Consider the following 20799-nt stretch of genomic DNA (forward strand, 5'->3'; position numbering starts at 1 on the left):
AGGGGGATACAGACGAGAGATACAGCTCATCGTTGTATAATCAGCGCGTTTTTCACAAACACCTTTTTAAATTCTTTTAACGCGAAGAAGAATGTACGAATACTATTTGTACTTGCTAATTGTTGTTGATCATCTACAATACATAACGACCACATCGATCTTATTCGGTGCTGAGGAAGCTGGTGGCAGTATTCTATTCAGTTTCATGATGCACACTTTTATCTTTTGTTTGTGTGAATAATTTATTTTTCACAAACATTGATTTCTGCAAAAGCTAAATCATGAGCTGTAATGCGTAAGCATCGAAAGAGTTGCGAACGATTTACTTTTCTGAAAGTGGACAAGATGAGCTCAAGGACGTCGCGAAGTTAATGTAATATTTTAAATGAATGAAAAGAAAGCAAAAAATATTTGTATTGAAAGATACGTTCATTTAATTGTAACGAAAGCGCGAACTACAGCGAGCACCGAATATGGCTACTACTTCGTTTCGTAAGACGTATCTTGAAAATATTTGTATGTAAATGAAATGACAAAACAATAAAAAGAGTATACGCTGTACAAATCTCTTTTGTTTTATATACAATTAAATTTTTTATCGTGCGATGAATAGTCAAAGAAATTACAAATATTACGATAAATTATCAAATATAACATAAATGTAACTTTTTTCCTTTTAGAATTATAGAAGCTGATAGATTTCGAGTTTCGGTATTTTTACACGTGTGTATCGTGTGAGTAAAATATTTCTTGGAGCTATTTTTAGATGGACGTCATCGCATTTATGCACTATCTATAACTGAAACAAATCTTTATTTTTTTGTTAAAAAAATTTTAAGAATGATAACATAAGCATGATTTGACATAAATAAATATAATAATATAATAGGGATATATTAACAAAATAGAGATAACATAAAGCACAAGTTTAAATTTTAAATAATTATATTTGAGACTGAAAAAAATTTTATGAAAGCTTAGAGCATATCGTAAGATAAAATGTACAATTAATCACTTATCTGATTCAAATCGATTAAATTGTGGCAGCATAATATTTTTGTTTTATTAAACTAATCAATTTTCAATTATAATCGGGATTATAGTTGAGTTTCCGCTAATGTCATTTAAGATTACTACTCTCTAAATTTCCTAGAGTGAAACATTACTCTAAAAGAGTGAAAATTGAACTTGTGCAATGTTCGAGTGATTTGTCACTCTAATTAGAGTGAAGATGCACTCTATAAGAGTGAATTTTTACTCTAATTAGAGTGACAAATCACTCGAACATTGCACAAGTTCAATTTTCACTCTTTTAGAGTAATGTTTTACTCTAGGAAATTTAGAGAGTAAATCTAAATTCAATATCTATATGTTATAATCATAACTATTTATGACGATGATCGAAATTCCCTTCATTGCATCATCGGCATTATGCTGATTCAATCTCGAACACGTGCGTGCTTACACGTGTATTATTGATCATCAATTATCGATCATGGAATCTACATTGGCATAATTTATCGTGATTTATGTTATGACACATGTGGTAACTAGCATCTAACAACCGTATTAGTAATTACGATCAAATTTAACTCTCGAGATAAATTTACCACAAAGAAAAAATTATAAAATTTAATGAGCGAAGAATATAAACTCTTTAATTTTTTTTATATTAAAGAAGATTATTTTTCCTAACATTTTTCCGGATTGTATTATCCCTTGAATTGAAAAATTCCTATTGATTTTCAGAAAAAGTTTTATTACTTATTTTCAAAATTATTAATTTAATTTGTAATTTTTTAAAATGTTATTGCGACAACAAATGATAATATCCATGTGTATTTGCAAGGAAATCATCGTAATAAGTTCTCGCAATAAGTTGTGAACGTTATGTCATGACGTAATGTTCCTATCTAAATAAAGGCATGTAAAGTCGATTGCTCGCATTTCTCGAAGTTTATTGTTGTCGCTTTTCCGCGATACCGATTGGTTCTCTCGCTGCGCTTACTTCGTGTTGCAAGAGTAGCTGTAATTGCAATTGAATTTTGACAGTTGTCAAATTTGTATAAATATTATCTATACATTTATTGTTGTAATTTATTTTTAAAAGGTAAAAAATAAAAAATTAAGTAGCGTGCGCGAAGCGCGCGTTTGTGGTGTCTAGTGGTATATAAACTTGAAATATTTTTTATATTCTTTGATAATAATGGTATAAATATTTATTTTAAATATTTTCATAAATGTTTATCATAATTTTTTTTATACCTGACAAACTCGGACATAAAAATATGTACAAAATATTTGGCTTCCGAAAACGACCAATCTCCAATTTAGTTCAAATTTTGGAAATTTCTTTTAGTAAAAAAAACATGCAAGAAGGATTTTTGGCGACTCAAAAAAATTTTTTTTTAATGTCGGAAAGTAGGAAATCCATAATTTGTAGACAAAAATTTAAATGTGTGTGTGTTTGTGTGTGACCACAGCGAAGCAATGTCTTTGTTTACATTTTTTATGGGTGTACTTGTAAAATGAATAAGTGTTAATACCATTACCATACATTGTATTAGAAACCTGCAAACACATGTGAACTTTACTTTGTTTGCAATGTGCACATGGGTTAGCAACTTCGATGGGGTATGTGCGTGAGTGAGTGAGTGAGTGAGTGAGTGAGTGAGTGAGTGAGTGAGTGAGTGAGTGAGTGAGTGAGTGAGTGAGTGAGTGAGTGAGTGAGTGAGTGAGTGAGTAAGTGAGTGAGTGAAAAAGGGACGGAGGGAGGGAGCAAACGAGCGAGCGTAACTAGATAAATATGTAGCTAGGTAGCTAGGTAGCTAGATAGCAGTAAGTATGCAAGTAGGTATGTATGTTGGTATGTATGTATGTAGATAGGTATGTAGGTATGTATGTATGTATGTATGTATGTATGTATAATTTAACTTTACATTTTTTTATTCAAAATTGCAGAAGACGTTTGATTAATGTAAACGAAAGATAGAGAAAATCAAATTGCAATTATTATTATTTTTAAAGTGAAAAGTCAAATAGCGCGCGCGTAGCGCGCGCCTGTAATGTTCTAGTATGATAAAAAACTGAATGATCCAAAAATAAGCTAAGATCTAACTTTGCATTATCATTGAAAATATGTCTTGTATATACCACAGATGCAATAATGGTTGCATAATTGTTTACAATTTCACGTGTGTGTTACTATCTTTTATTCTGTGTACATTACATGTCTCGCCTACATGAGGATATGTGTAATTTTATTTTGACTGAAAAACGTAATATATGCCCGTATTCATAGTCAGGCCTTATACTTAAGGCCTCCTTAAATTCATCTTTAGATATTTTGTAGCCAATGATCCGTAGAGCATCTATAAAGATAAACTTAAGGAGGCCTTAAATATAAGATTTGACTATGAATACGGGCAATAGTGTAGCTTATAAGAATGAATTTTATTCTGCGTGTCAAAATAGAGCATAGAGGATGATTCGTCGTGAGGTCGACCGAGGTGGTGCTGCGCAGCGGATCGATATAAGACCGCCGTATAACCACAGCTAGTGGCATATAAGACGAATCAGAAACTAGAGTTTTCAGACTAAAAATATAGAAAGGTGAAAGCACCATCAGATTAAAAAGAAAAAGAAACTATTTAGATTTTTTTTTGTTTTAATATATTAGCGGTTGATAAGTTCAATTTGTGAGAGTGCTCATGAATAGATTGTGCAAACGTATAAATATCTGAATATATTGGATACAATTATTTCACAATTAAAACAATTTTTAATTTGTATAGTTTAAAGCTCGGATGTAAATAAGTGAATAATATAGTTTAAAAATTTTTAAAGATATTAAGGATTCGTAAACAAATTGACTCATTTTTAGTAGTGTAATAAAACGTGACGGTATTAATTAATGTGAGTCTAATGAAAGATCTCCAAATATCGAAAAGGAAATGTTACATTGGCAAAAAGCCGATTCGAAATTGGTTAAGTACAATGGAACGTTTTCATAATTTTTGAGTTGTAAAGAATATTTTAACAAAATTCTTATTTTAATCTATGGTATGGAAGTATATATATATATATATATATATATATATATATATAGGGAAAAGAGATATGCGAGATTGAAGGGATGTTCGAAGCTCGAACCTCAACGTAGACATTGGATTTTGGCGGGGGTTGCCCCTCCGACTCGACCGAACGAGTGATTGTCGAGGAGAAGCGCGACGGGATCGGTTGATTAATCGAAAGTCAGACTGCCGCGGACTGCCGCTGCGACGCCGGCGTCGAACGATGCGCGAGGCGTCCATTTTCCGCGAGGAGGTAGGCGTCATCGTTGTCGTCACACTCATCATTGTTGTCGTTATCATTCTGTAGTGAAGCAAAGTGCAAAATGTGAATGAGCCGCGCCCGTGTGTTGAATGTATCGCGTGTTTGTGCGATCAATAGTGTGATTGATTGTTAATTAATTATTCCTATTAATAATCTACGTTAAATTCGGAAAAGTGTGATTGTATTTCAAATTATGCGATATGCGGAATAATTCGACTAGCGATAAAAGATATAGTGAAAGATGTCATCCCAAACAATATTGTTGTATATTAAGTTTTTTTTCGTTTTCTAAATTGTTTGCTGTTTCTGGTATTTAATTATTTATTTAGATCCGGCATTTTGGATGCATCCAATGAGACGCAATGCGCTGAAATACCATAGGCTTTAAAACACATTTCAATTTTAAGCGTTCGAAAAAATTTTGTTTTTCCAAATTGAGGTTTTTCGTTAAAAGAAATTAAGTATGCTTTTTTATCGTAAAAAAATCTTATTACTTGGACTACGTTTTAAAAGGCAATTTTATCAGAAAATTTACATTTCAGAGTGACACTATTAATTTGACGTTCTCGTACGAATTCTTTCATGATCCAAATTATCCTCCAATGTTCAATTATCTCTTAAAGCAATTAATTAACATAATGATAATTAACATAACGTCGAATGCTTAAGGAATAGAAGGAATCTCCCTTTGTTAACGTAGTAAAGTTACCTTGCTCAGATTAATCAATATCCAGGATTATTTTATATTTGGAGCTGTTTACGATATGATAGAAGCGTGCGTGTACAAGTGTATGCATATATGATTCATGATTGGTAACGTACGGTTTTACCAATAAAAAATTGTTCAATAAGCATGAAAATTATTTTGGTCTCTCTAGATTTTTCTGGATTCTTCCTTAAGATTGGTCAATCGTCGCGTAATCGGGTCGTGATTAAATCAATAAACCTCGTCTCGAAAACTTCAATTTACCAAAAGAATCAGGATACTTTATTTTTCCACAATAATACAGCTAAAATAATATTTATAATATATATAATATATAATATATATAATACTCGTATAATATTTATTGTTATTTGTCCCGAAAAGCAGAGTACTTCATTAATTAGAATTTAAAAAATACATATATTCCCGATTGATTCAATTTTTTTTGACGATTTTTTAGAAAGTAAACGAATGTGTTTATTCGCAGTTTTTATCCCCAAAAATAGAGTATGCTCTTCTCAGAGCATTGACTTTCTCTAATCGAGAATAAGATATCTTGATTGATTCACAAGCGTCACAAATTTATCACTAAGATTGTTTAAGTAGAATGAGATATAGTAATATAAATAGATATCATTAAGCTGACGAATACGAAGACAGATAAATGAGACAGAGCAAATGTGTCGCGCGTACCTGAGTATATACGCAATGACCACGACAGAAATCGAATGCGCATACTTTTCATGCGCTGCAAACGGTAAAGCGAAAGTGGTTACGGCACCTGCAGGAGTAGGACATTCATTCGGTTTCGAGACATCGATTTTAAGGTTTATCGAATGGTGAATGTGTCGGTCATTTGACAATCTTTTCCAACTACAAAACCAGCACTATAAAAACATTAAGCGAAAAGATGGAGATAGAAATCGAAAGAGTCAATTGCTCTCAATATACATTTTCATATTAAATAAATTTGATTTTTCAATAATGAATCTTGAATAGCTTTTTATTTATATAAATATATATGTAAAAATAAATTAGTCTCTTTTTTGTTTTATCTTATTCTATATCTATTTTCTTTTTTAAATATTATTCACAAAACGACGTTTGTGTGTTTAAGAATAAGAATGTTTTATAAAGATCGGGAAAGAGAGGGGGGCGGGGAAGCAAGAAAATTGGAAAGAGAGATTTTTTTCCTTTAAGTTTTTCATCATTTTGGTTTTTTACTCGTTTATTTTCGAAAGTGCAACGGCAAATGTAACTCTCATTGCCCTCTTCATGGCTGACCTGTCCCATTGATCCCGGCTATTGATGATTCGAGATTAAGATTTGAATCTCTCGCAGTGTAACAACAAAAAAAAAGTTTCTGCTTCACTTTGGATATACGATCAATAATATTTTTCTATTCATGTGTGATACCGCGCATCTTTCAATCTATCTTTCGAGTGAAGGAAAATTATGACAGTCAAGTGATAAGACATTGTCAAGGTTGTTGATGAATAATTCTCGCTGCTGCGTCCACTTGCCACTTATCTGTTATCGCTTAACCACCAAACGATACAACGATAGTCCGTTAAAAATATTTGTTTAGATTAACGCGGTGAAAACACAATATGATTGTAATGAAACTTTCATTCTTTAAACTTTTTATTTTTAAAGTATCAAACATATTTACGTTATTTATGTTTTGAAAGTTAAATAACAATACACGTTTTCTGCAAAATTAAAAAATTAAAATATTTATAAAGATATTTGGATATTAATGTAAGATATATAAGAGGTAAAAATAAAAAAATTGAGAAAAAATTAAAATACTAATAATTTTTAAAGAATAATTTTCAATCTGACAATGAGAAAGCAAATTTGATTTCAGAAGCAAACTTTTACCCCTCTACAAATAAAATTATTTTTAAATAAATGTATTCTTGTAAATAAAGCTGAATTCGCCGATAGCGAAAGCTTGTATTGTTCATAGATGTGTCAACTACATCTATCAAATTATCGATGCCGAATATCAAGTTTATATTTTACAATCTACTATACGTAATCTACCGAGATTTAATCTATATAATATATCGAATGTCTTTTCTTGCAGCTTATTCTCGTCTCGAGAAGGAATATGAAAAGAGGAAGATACTTGATACTCTTACACAACACGTATTCTATTAATTAATCTCAGTGCAACTAAAAGGTGATATCATCACAAAAATGCATTATAGCTATTGATCTAGCTGCCTTTCTGATCTTTCAAAGTATATACATTACACAGACAGGTGTAGCATTTGGAAAATACTATCGTTTCATTAATATCAATAAAGGATTATCAAATTCGATGGCGAGAGATCTTGGAAAAAGTGTGCGGCAGTTTTCAAGTTGAATCTTTGAAAACTTACAACTTTGGTCTCAATCGGATAGTTAGAGATCGAATTGGATTCAGGGACTCAAAGGCCGACAATCCCTGCGCTTATAAGTAAATGGTTGGACCTGCCAAACGTGGAAAGAAATGACGACGAAGAAAGCTCGTGATTTCGAAACCGATGGTTACATTTGATAGTAGATTGCAAAGGTTCCCGAAGCAAAAGCGAATACATGCAAAGCTGAGTAGACACGAGTAGACGCGAGTAGACGACGTGGAGGAGCATCACCGCGACTGTCGGCGACAGTGCCGTGTAGCATGGCCGGAGGAGCCCAGGGTGTATGTACGGCGTATTAATAGCCAAGTATAGAGTGGTGGTGGGGCCACGGTTGCTCGCGGGTGAAAATAGAAAAGAATGTTTTTGGAATCCAATTGGACTTGGTTGGCAGAACGATGGGGCAATATGGCCGACTTGGCCGAGCGGGTGGACGATCTGATATGTAGTTTCGACTCGACTGGTGAAACGACCATGGATACGCTGTCGATGCTGATATTTGGTTGGATGTTATTCGGTTTGGTAGTGTTGTGCGTCGGCAAATTCGTATACAATCGTTTTGTGCTGAACGAGTTCACCACCGTTCCCACCACCACTGCCACCGTCACTTCATCGTCGCAGTTTAGCAAGGATGGCCATACTCGTCACGACGAAGTTACGAGTGCCGTGACCAGTGGTAGCATTGTTGGAAAACTATTCGACAAGTCGAAATCGGTGTCACCGTCTTCTACATCCTCGTCATTGCTCACGAGAACTGGTACCGGTAGTGCCGCAGGTGGCGGTGGTACCGTTGGTGCTGCTGCTGCTGCTGCTGCTGCTAGCGGTGGTGGTATCGGTGCGATAGCAGGTGTGAGATCACCGTCGCCGGGAGGCTACGTACCACCCACACCGCCGATTAGGAAACGTTTGACCCGAAAGACCTCTGGTGCTCTCATCAGCCCGTCTCGAAGTTCCAGGGCACTGCATCTTCCGACCGCGACTGGCGCGAATGCGGAGGCTGTACGCTGGGTCAACGAACTGATCGTGTGGCTTCACCACGACCTCGTTATTCTTAACGAACTCTTAGCCACTTGGGTGGCTTCCCTTAACGACTTCACTGCCGGCTCCACCGACGAGGTGAGGGGATGACGATCAAAGGGGTCAAAATTGTTATCGTTTTAAGCAACTTGAGCTCTTTTGCTCATCACATTTTTTAGAGTTTGATTTCAAAACTAGCCAACATTAGCCATCAATTATTCAAGACCTTAAATTTAAAACATTTTTAATTTTTAATTACAGAGAGAGAGAGAGAGAGAGAGAGAGAGAGAGAGAGAGAGAGCGAGAGCTGTGTGGTGCTTTTATTACAAATGCTTATACTCATTTCTAGTTCTATGGAATATGTTTTTTTTTCATTAAAAACGTAAAGTTTACATGACAACTTTGCGCTGTCCATGGAACTTTATACGCTCGGTTCATCACGCTCGATAAGGCGAGCGTTTCGAGGTGAACTCTTCTCGAGGCGTGGATGAAAAGAGAAGGGACACACTTATGCTTGTGTACGTATAAGATGACTTCGAGTAGATTGTACCTTTGTGAGTGAATCGAGCTTAATATCTTTTCCCATTGTTAAATATAAGTTAAAATAAAGTGAAGAGTTCGTTTTCTATGTTTTCAGTCTCTCTTTAATTGTAAGCACACGTGGTACATCTTCAGCAAAACCGTGTTGAATTTCACATTTGATAATAGATATTGTCAATTAGATTAACTTGATCATCTTACTTAGTGGATCTAACGTACTTTATCAAAAGATTTTATTATTAATAGTTGCTTGCTTGAAATTATGGGAAGCCGTGAAAATTTGGCAGATTGTCAATTATCTCATCTGCGTTATTAAATTATCATATCGTCTATTCATCTTGTGAATAATTATGAATAAATATTATAAGAATCCATTATTTTAAGAGCAACGGTTTTTCCAACATTAATATTTATTATCGGCATTAAATTAACAAATTAAATGCATAACAAACCAAAAGTAATTAAAAATTTTAGTAATATGGACTAAAAAATTCTATGTACTAATGATTGTGTCTTGGCAATAAATACAGTAAAATATTATTTACAATATTAATATTTTGCGTTACAATCAATTGCGCGTAATTCTCTTTCTTTCTTATGGAGGCATCGACGAATAATTTATGATTATCTACATGGGTCAAGGTACATTATATCAAAGGTCATTAGTATATAAAAAGGCGTTACGGTTCGGCGCTGTCCTTGTCACGTGTAGCCGATGGCATCATTTCGCTGGAATAGCTCAAACTTCTTTGTGAGTCGAAAACAATCCTAGGTTTGCTTAATTAACATTCATTATGCGTAACCACTAACTTGCAACGTAACTTGGAATTTTTCAAATTATAACATCAAAGGTTATGCTTTAAGAAAAAAGAATTAAAAATTACTTAACCATTATGACAAAAGTAATGGATAATATAATTTTAATAAAGACGATGACAATTACATTCGGTACAAATTGAATTAATTTCTCTAGAGGAGAATTTTCTATTCTGAAGTTAAGGAGAGAAATGTATTTAATTTAATCGATAATAATTGAATGTGTAATAATTGAGTGTGTGTGTGTGTGTGTGTGTATGTTCGCGTGCGCGCGCGCATGTCTGTCTGTCTAAGATTTATTATTTGATTCAGAATAAACAGTATGCCGTTTTGTACAAATAATACGACGATCATTCCTAACTGTTATTCTGAATATGCAAAGTGGCATCGCACGATTGCGTGCCGGATAAAAACAGCAATGAGATAATTATCACATTTATCATAAAGGAATGTGTACAACGCAGATATTTTTAAAATTATATATTTCGTCGGCTGGTGTGTATGATCGCAATTAGACATTTATATGTTTCAGCACGGAGTTGGCGTTGAATTTGTTCGCGTACTTCCAGAGACTCATCCTCCAACCTTGTCAAATATCTTCTGTGAATGCGATTCGAAAGATGATGTGGTACGTAAATGTCTCGCTCTTGTTCTCATTAGCCTTTTGCTAATAACTGGGAATATTGTAAAAATATCAATTTTCTTTTGGTTTTATCAATTTCTCTTTCTAGAATCTTTTAAATCTTGACAAGATCGTTTTCAATGTCTCAAAAATCTAATCTGAATTGAATTATAAAAGCCATAATATAAAGAATATTAGTTTAATCGTATATCATTATTTTTATACTTTTATTTTCTAAAGCGTTTTAGATTATAGTCAATAGTCAATAATTTAAGATATTAGATATATAATTAGAGATTAATCATCTTATAAGAAATAATCGTCTTTAGACCGTTACATGTGACTGCGAGGCTACTCCAGCTTTGCAGCTGAAGGCATTTCGGCAACGAGGGGATAAGGTAGAGATTAATCACTATCGGGTCAATGTCAATCGTTTTCGTGCTCGTCTTAACGTCGTCTGCATCACCGAGAAACTACTGATCGATCTGAAATGCGACGGCTGGCCAGAGGTGCGTGCAACATTGCTATCAACGGATTTCCTGTGATGTAACACATGGAAACTTCTGTCCCGTCATTGTGCGATCACAACTGTTTGTCACTCGTTCTGTTACAATACATTGTATTTATGATATAATTTTCGTTATCTTTTGCCAATTACATAGAAGAGAGAGAAAAGTACTTTTTATATAAATTTTTTAATGTCTTTTTTGACAAACAGTAATAGAAAAAAAACTGTGGTAGGAATCATGTGATAGGAATGTGACTGACCGAAAAGTCGGAGCACATTTAATGAAACAATATTATTTACACAGGTAAAGATCTCTCTGGCAGCAGTAGGCACAATAAAGAAAGACCTGGACGAAAGCCAATTGCAAGAAGTGGTAACGGAAATTGTAGTGGGTGCCCTAAGAGGTACCAATGTTCACCTCAATCTTTCTCAATATCCCACGTGTCCTCGTCTATGGAGAGAGCCACCTCCTCAGCCAGGCTTTTCATATTCTACACATTACGACAGTGTAGTAAGTTATTCATATTAAAGCAAATGTTACTGTTAATAAGATTAAATATTTAATAGTTTTAAAGTATTTACTTATTTATTTGTTTATAATTATAAAATTATTGTTACCATTTTCAACAAGATTACACATCATTTGCACAAGAATTTACATTACATTTGAAACACTCGTTAGAATTTCGCAAAGACATATACATACATATGATTTACTTTTCCCTATTTTCTCGAAAGTAAGGCTGAAATTAAAAGTACGTGTATAACACTTGTAAGCATGCACACTCTGGAACGATGTTGTTTACAGAACGTCTCGAATTCGATGACACATCAGCCATCGCATCAGCATCTTCAAGGACATCACATCGTACCCTCGCCTGTATCGATGCAATATGTGCCTGGCGAAAGACGTTTGCTCGTGAAGGTGGTCAGGGCTGTCGACCTCGGTGGTCAACAGGGAGCCATGGAACCTTACTGCGTCGTGGAATTGGACGAACCGCCGCAAAAAAATCAGACTTCTATAAAGAAAGACACCAAAAATCCGCTATGGGACGAGGCGTTTTTATTGTAATTATCCATGAATCTGATTCTGCGTTATATACATTTTATAAAAGTTCTATAAAATATATTATTATTGTTCTATTATTATTATTAATGCTATTATTGTTACTTTAATTTGCATTTTATTTTTACGGAAGAACATTTTAAAAGGGATTAAGTTTCGATATACATTTACAGCGATGTAAGCCATAATACGAGCGAGGTGCTGTTAGAGGTGTTCGATCATATCAACAAAAGTCAAAGATTCCTTGGGCTAGGAATCGTAGGTGTCGAGGAACTTCTTGCGAATCCGAGTCAACGGCAAATCATACCTCTTCAGGCACGGCCATACGAAGAAGATGATATTACAGGCACCCTTACAGTGGAGGTAAAATTATTTTTGTTAAATTCTGTTCTAATAGATGTTAAATAGCCGATATTCGCTTTACAAAATATTTCTTTTGGAGAATATTTTAATAATTATTTTAAAAATAATATTCCCTTAATTGCCGATTGTCCATTGGTTCTTTTGTACTTTTATGCGTTTTAGTTTTTGTTTATCGAGGGTGCGGAGGTACCACAAATTGGGACCAAGCCTTATAAAGTCAAGGAGACGATAAAGCCAGTCTCGCCTACCCGTACCTACAGTCAAACAAATGTCATCAGCAGCAATAGTCTGAACTACAACAATGGTAACAGTACACTTATCTTGTACGACTCTGCCGCACAGTCGGAAGGGGGTAATTACCGATTACTTATCAGGAGTTGATGTGTGTGTACATTCGATTGATTTTGATTTCAGTAGTATATTAGTGACTTATTGACCCGTCCTCGTATGAAGGCAACCTCATGTTTCTCGTGACTAGAACCGATTTGAACCCCACATAGTATGTGACGCATTTGTTTCAATTATTATTATGCATCGCACATCGAAACTGATGCTCTGATTTGCTCTGAGTATAATTGGCATGAAAACAATTAGATTCTTATTTCTCGTCCGCAGTATCATGGGTAAAGTACCACCGAAATGCAAGTGCAAATATAAAATAATTTATTTTTAAAAATTGATTAAGACTGTCCAAAGTTTTATATACATTGTTTTGATTTATCTCTGTTATTTTTCAAGGTTTAATTTTCACGACTATCGTATATAACTTTTTTATTGACAAGAAATAATAATTTAAAAATATAACCATATAACAATATTAGTATATTAATTCTTCCGACCGGTATACGTTTAAACATATCAATGGATTAAGTAGATTGACTGACGGATCTTGGATCGGTCGGTCTTTGGATCTTGGATCGGACGGACTTTGGATCGGATCTTAGTGATGAATATAATTTTTCTATTAATTTATTAAAAATATAAATTAAGTAATATAAATCAAAATTAATTTGTTTAATTTATCATTAAAATTATACAAATTTATAAATACAATACAGAAGGAGAGAGAAAGTAATTAGGAGCATTCTGCATAAATTATATTATGAATAGATAATATAAAAGTTCTAGTATTTAAAGACATCAAGTCGCTTTTATAGAGATAGAGATAACCAGAGAGATAGAGAAAGAGAGAGGGGGATGGAGAGAGGGAGGGAGGGAGGAAGGGAGGGAGAGGAGAGAGAGAGAGAGAGAGAGAGAGAGAGAGAGAGAGAGAGAGAGAGAGAAGCGTAGATTTTATTAAATGGATATTTTTTAAATTTAAATTTTATTTTAGAAAAATCTTTTACAGATTACTTGACAAATGGCAACGTTGGGGATTCACCATACAAAAGTGGGCAAACGAATGGTAACAAGGGGACCTTGATTGTACATAGTCAGCAAAGGGTAAGCTTATAAAGTAATTGAAAGCGCTTTTGCATGAGAATTTACGTGACAAAATTAGAAATAACTATAGAAGTTAGGGATAAAGTTTTATGAAAACGAGTAGAAGTTTAACGTTTCTAATTATTGAGAAAGTCTGCTAAATTATTTGTGTCTATAATAATAAAATAATAATTCTTTATAAATTATTAGCTTTAATGAAATTACTGTTTATCTCTGATAAATGTAACTTTTGTAATTATTGTGATTTCTACTAAAGCATGATTTTTATTTGATTTACCTTACAGCAATCAGAACGGCAAATTGTGAAGGTAAGAAACACGTAATGTTAAGTGTGTACATTTTGTGTGAACAAAATAATTACCTATAACACAAAGAAAAAATAAATTTCACTATCACAATGTGATGCAACTTAAAACAGACATCTGATATGCTGAAGCAAAAATAAAGTAACATCATTCAGAGTTGCATTAAAATTTTTAACTTTATCAAGTACTTATCTTTTTTCTGTTTCATGAAAGTATTAACCGGTTGAGTGCTGTGTATTTACTAATATGTAACAGGTCGCTCTGACGGAGAATGGAAATTGGCAAGAGATATCCTCAGAAGTAAGTTAATTTATAGTACTGTTTTTATCTTGATAAATGAAATTTCATGACAGTAATGAGAAATTAATTTTGCATTTTGTATAATTTTTAATATGTTTTCTTTGCAGTACGGAACCAAAGATGTCAATGCCATCTCGGGACCAGAAAGCACGCCCAATTCTTCTAATTCAGAAGGTAAGACTTATTGCGAAGGTAAGCGATTGAAATTCCAGTTAATGAAAATTACAGTTTTGATTTTGAAATATTTTATCTCTGCGAGCGTATAATATGTCTTGTGTCGTTTTGCAATAATTTGTGAAATGTAATAAACAATATTTCTTTTGCACAGAAAGAGGAAGAACACGAAGAAAACGACGTGATTTCTTTGGTACTATAAAGAAGCGACTAAGTCGATCCAAAACGAGAAGTAGATCAGTGGGCCTTGAGGGAGAGATTAATCACGAAGATGCTCATTCGAGATCCATATCCGCCGATAGAGCTTGCGATCCTGGATCTGGTAAGAACTCAATACTTTCTTGTTAGCATTTTCTTTTATAACTTGAATATTTGTAATAATAAAAAACAAGAGGAAAAAAATGGGCCGAAAGAAGTCAGCGCGGTTGTTTGTGCACAAAATAAATTTCAAGACAAGTCACTTTTAGTATCTTTAATCGCAGCAAGTTATATTAAACAAACGTTTCGGCTACACTTTGAGCCATCCTCAGTGCAAAGAATCAACAATGTAGTAACTTTTTATAGCGATCCAAAGCTAAGTTTAATCAACATAGCTATAAGTTTCATGATCGGATGAAGGAACTAATTATATAAAAATAATAATAAATTAGCCATCTAAAAATTGACTATATATATCAATAAAACTCACCTCGGGATACTATCATCAGCGTAAATTCAATACATAATAGGAAATTAAAACGTGTATAACAAAGTAGTCAATTGATAAAAAAATGAAATTAAAAAAAATAATGTCTATTGCAATATTGAAGAACTGAACGCTTTTGTATAAGACGAATCCAAGCAGTGTGATGTCTAAAATGCGAGTGAGGTGTATTCGTTAGCTTAAACGTATTGTTGTCGCAAGTCAAGTTCGTAAGCAGCAAGTTGGTACAGTTATTGTTTATGAGTTTTGTTTTTAATAAAGGGTAAATATATTTGGTTTAATAAGTTAGTGTCCGTTTGGAGGTTGAGACCGTGATCTTGTTTTTTAATGTATAACATTTCTGATATTAATCTTCTGTTTAAATTTCTTTCGGTATCCAAAATTTCGAATCAATCCTTCCCAATCAAATTCATGATTATGATGCATTCTCTGGTCCGTAATTACAGAATGAGTAATAACCCTTTGATATTTATTGTGTGCACTTGAAAGAAAATTTACTTGAAATTCTGTTCTAAAGTAATCTATCAATGAGATTGCTATTATGGATAACTATTTAATTATATCTTATTAATAGTTTTATTCATTTTTTGATTGTATTGTATTATACTCATTTGTGCACACTCTGTCTTGCTCACGTGTGTCTAACTTTCATGGTATTTAATTTTGGTAAGTATTATAGCAAGAAAGAATGTAGTGCAAAAATTTAGCTTTTTAATAAGTCAAATTCACAAATTCCATAATATGTATAAACAATGAACATTAATAAATTTGGAAAAGTTGTTTTATTCCTGAATCTTAATTTACTGATTTAGTAATTTAACATTTTGCATTTGAAAAAATTTTATTACTTATTTCCGATAATTGATTATTACAATTCGTCATAATAGGTTACAAATGTTTGGTGCTTACAATAAAATACAATTTTTTTATTGGTTGTCTGACTAAAGTGAATTTTTTTATTAGCACATCATTATTTATCCTTGTGCTTCAAGTCACTTTTTCATTCTGTTATCTGCATTATCTGAACGTTAGCATGTGTCTGATACAAATTGATTATTCTTTGTAGCTCATTTGTCGGTACCAGAACAATCGAGACGATCGAGTTTGAGCGAAGCTTCAGGTATAAGCGGAACATCCACAAGAACGTACATTAATGAAGCTTCCACGCTTGTTCTTGAGACTTTGGAGAACGGTATAAAAAAGTAAGTCATTCTCTGCTCTTTTTCTTTCTCTCTGTACTATTAGGAAAAAATGACATTTTTATATTCTTTTTACTATTTAGTTTGCACATTTCTGTTATTTCAGACACTACCTCGTACCACTTTCCCTCGCACAGAGAAGTAAATGGAGGAAAAAGGGGACAAAGCTGCACATATTTAACGATCATACATTTATCGCTAAACATATGGCGGGGTGGGTAATATTATCTTGCAACACAGAATGCGATATGACAACATTATTAGTACGATTGTTGGCTGTGTAATTACTATTAAGCAACAATAAATTATACAATAGCGAATTTAAATGTTTCTTGAGAAAATAATAACGTCTATAACGATATATCAAATATAATCTGATTCATTTTGTTTCTAGAGGAACAGTTTGCGAGATATGTAAAAAGACTCTTGCACGAAGGCTCGGTAAGCAGGGCTACGAATGTAGAGATTGTCAGATGAAGTGTCACAAACATTGTCACGTGAAAGTCGATACGATGTGTCCCACATCCACTATTCAGAATATCGAGCTGTAAGTCATTTAAAACTTAATAATTATTTTAAATATTAACAAAGAACTACATATTTTTAAATTATGGAAATTACAGAGTCTCGTTACATTAAAATTTCAAAAAAAATTTTGAGCAAATTTTATGGCTACATATTATGTTTATATACATTTATTATTTTAATAATTTATTTATAAAACATGTCCTAATACAACTTTCTTCGCGTAAGGTCCTTACTGCCAGTACTGAGTGAATAGGATAGGTAAGATTCTAGAAATGAGTGAATTTGCTAATGATATTGAGCATGAGAAAATGCCTGTCCTCTATAGATTGATTGATATACAATACATATATGTATATACATATTTTTTACATGTTTAATAAACCGCTTGTGAAAATGCATTAATTCTGCTTGTTCTTATATATTCTTTAGCCAGGTTTTTTGTTCTAGCATATTACTGAGACTAATTGAAAAGTTTAATCTTTTGGAGATGTTATAATATATATATATATATCGATGAAGCACGATTTATGAACGCATATATACATATTTAAGTACGGATGTAATCCCAGATAGCAGTGTGTCTATATATTATTGCTGGCAATTGTATCACGTATTACTATTGGAATTACAATAACTAAATCCGCATTTGTTGACAAATTAATGTCTTCACAGCTTCGAATAACATACCGGCAATTTTTAAATTGTTGCTGTCAAAATTTGTTACCATAATAATTTATAGGATTACATCACTGATCTGAATAGAGATAGCTGACGTACCACTTTTGCTGAAGTCAATTGAAGGTTCGCTATTTTATCTGCTTGGACTGGTGTTGTTGTATACGTAAACCTTGTGTACATGTGACGTGCTGTTTTGCTGTTTTGTGTGTGTGTGTGTGTGTGTGTGTGTGTGTGTGTGTGTGTGTGTGTGTGTGTGTGTGTGTGTGTGTGTGTGGGTAATAAAGTTAAATATTTATATAATAATTTACAACGAGACGATATAATGGTTTACGTACACAACAGCACACAAGTCTAAACAGACGACTAAAATGGCGGATGTGGTGCCGTCAGCTTTCCGATATTCAGATCAGTGAATTACATAATAACATTATGTTTTGCTTTAGTGACAAAACTGTTGAAGATAAATATGTGACAAATTGTCATAAGTAACATAAAGCGTTACAGAATTATACTATTTTGCTTATTGTTAAACGTTTTGTTATTATCACTATTTTTTTAATTTGATCTAGAAATTAGAGGGTAGTCTTACCTGTTAATATTTATGATTTTCAGGATGTGCATCAAGGTTCCACCACTCGAACGAAAGCCTTCTATGCTTCTGTGTTCGCGATAACGTTAATACATTTCGGACATGCGACTTATTTTTTAAGATAAGACAGCAAACGATTATTGTACTGTCCATAATCCATTTCTAAAGTTTTATGCTTTTTACAGCTTCTTCTATTTCGAGATAAAAAGACGAATTCTACATGCAGAAAATTTTTCTCGAAGATATAAGTATACACGAATAAAGTACATACCATATTAATCTTTCACGGCTAAGATATATTTATAATATGCAAAAGATTTCAAGAAAGTATGGGAAATTTAGAGAGCAAAGAATAAAACTATACGCAGAAGTAAATATTTTCATCAGGTATGGGACTTTTTTTCAATGGCGTTTTACTATATGTTTTACTATATGTAGAACGCACTAACTTCAAAAGGAACGTTCTACATCATAAGAACATACCAAGAGTACTTCAATTATACTGCGTTCGGCAATGCAAATCCGAGGTGTCGGATGTGCTTTTTATCTTGAAAATTGTTCGGCAATTCACATCTCGGTTCGGAGATTGACGAACGTGCGCAGTCCGCGTCGCAGAATATATACTGTCCACGTATTCGTGGTTACTATCGCATTTCTATGAAGAACAAGGACTATTACCAGATACGCAACAAATATTTTTATACAGTTCACAGTAGGTACCACTCTAGATTATATTTTTTCTTATACTGTCTTGAGAAGCAACGCGCAATTCAAGCTACAACTTCGAATATACACATATTATAAGTATAGGACTTTTTTATTTTTCTCATATTTTCTTGTTAGTATGGCAAATTTATTTACCTTTAGGTTACAAAATATATCTGATCAAATTATTACTTTTCCACTGTCATATATGTATTAATTTCCGGTTGAATACGCGTATATCCTACCGGTGCGATGCAGTTTTAGTAAATTTTATTATGAGTATTCTACATTATCCGAGAAAAATTTTCTGCGTGTATAACTTAAAATGGAGGTTAGGCAAGCTGGAAAAAATTTTAAAAATTCTAAAAAATTATGTACAAGTAAAGTAGTTCTTTCATAACACAAAATTAGTTTTTTTCAAAATTACACTTTAAAGCGGTAAAACACTTCTTTAAAAAATCGGTTTATTCTTTTCAGGCAAAATCTTTGAAACTATAAAAGATAGACAAAATTTTTTTAAAATAAAAGTAAGACGGATTAAAGAGTACTTTAAAGTTATGAAAAACAATTTTTTAATTTTTTTATTAACAAAATATTATCTCTATTCCATTTTTTATAACTTTAAAGTACTCTGAAAATCATTCGACTTTTGTTCAAAAAAATTTATTTTTATCTTTTATAGTTTCAAAGATATTTACTTGAAAAGAAAAAAAAACGATTTTTTGAGAGTGTGTTTCTCCAATGAGAAATAGTACATCGAATCGACATCGATTCAACATCGAAATCATCATTTCGATGTCGATTCAACGTCGAATTGATGTCGAATTCATTATCGTTTCTCGCTGGGTCACCTTCTTAAAGTGTAATTTTGCAAAAAGAAAAAATAGTTTCTTATTAGAAAAGAACTACTCTACTCGCACACAAATTTTCAGAATTTTCATTTAAATTTTTAGGTTGTTTAATCTCCCTTGTTAATATAAATAAACTATTTGTCAATATCCTGCAAGTACAGTTGTTTTACGAAAAGGTTTAATTCAATTGTATATTACACCAACAGAATTAAAATTAGATTTTAACGCAAACGTTTGTTAAATTTAATTTAAGATACGTTTTACAAATTTTAAATTACTGAAAAAAGTAAGTAAAGTTTATAAATATTAAGATAAGAATTAATTCTGTAAAATTAAAATTTTTTTACTTTTAGAGTTTACAAGTGTCAAGTTTTGCAAAAGTTAATTATACTATTTCTACTAGGCATTAATCAACTGTTTTGAATTTATGATTATCGCGTTTTCTGCGTGATAGTAATAAAACTAATCTCAAAAACAGAATTTAAAAAATGTGCTGTCGTATAATATGCATAAAACTTAGAAATTAATTCCTTTGTCTATTCCCTAACTTTCTTGTCTCAAAATAATCATCAAGTAATTTGTATTATCGAGAAGCATCTAATTTCGTCCGGAGAAAGATCGGAGAAAGACCGTCAAAATCGGTCATATTATCTTTTTACTAAACAAAAATTTACTAAAAAGAAACTAAAAAGAAAAGAGGCAAGAACGCGATACAATACAATATTACAATGATATATATATAGTAAAAATATTACCTGAAATTTGAACATGAATTGTATAAAATTATACATATAGTATGAGCAGCAAAAATGTAAAAATTATGCAATTTAATGATGGAAATATCTGAAGGTATGATTATGCAAGCATAAATTGTTAATAACTATAAATTGCAGGATATATCACATGACGTGTGGCACGTGAGACGTATAATTCGTCGATTATG

General features: G+C 32.6%; 1 protein-coding gene across 15 annotated transcripts in view; it reads left to right on the forward strand.

The window, feature by feature from the left end:
• The window catches only part of LOC105836218, a 25043-nt gene extending 5323 nt beyond the window's left edge, over positions 1-19720 (forward strand). The window contains exons 1-18 of one of the 15 annotated variants that reach the window (XM_036292088.1): positions 4338-6657; positions 7134-8565; positions 10355-10450; positions 10774-10953; positions 11257-11463; positions 11761-12020; positions 12192-12381; positions 12544-12733; positions 13730-13824; positions 14109-14132; positions 14385-14429; positions 14537-14603; positions 14758-14925; positions 16373-16508; positions 16612-16719; positions 16900-17052; positions 17259-17291; positions 18324-19720. In XM_036292088.1, coding sequence (XP_036147981.1) covers positions 7810-8565; positions 10355-10450; positions 10774-10953; positions 11257-11463; positions 11761-12020; positions 12192-12381; positions 12544-12733; positions 13730-13824; positions 14109-14132; positions 14385-14429; positions 14537-14603; positions 14758-14925; positions 16373-16508; positions 16612-16719; positions 16900-17052; positions 17259-17286 — 2703 coding nt within the window. In that variant the 5' untranslated portion in view covers positions 4338-6657; positions 7134-7809 and the 3' untranslated portion in view covers positions 17287-17291; positions 18324-19720. The other 14 variants (XM_036292078.1, XM_036292084.1, XM_036292085.1 and 11 more) reach the window with 14 other exon arrangements.
• Positions 19721-20799: the final 1079 nt, after the last annotated feature.

Source organism: Monomorium pharaonis, chromosome 9, assembly GCF_013373865.1.
Source record: "Monomorium pharaonis isolate MP-MQ-018 chromosome 9, ASM1337386v2, whole genome shotgun sequence".
NCBI classification, from domain to species: domain Eukaryota; kingdom Metazoa; phylum Arthropoda; class Insecta; order Hymenoptera; family Formicidae; genus Monomorium; species Monomorium pharaonis.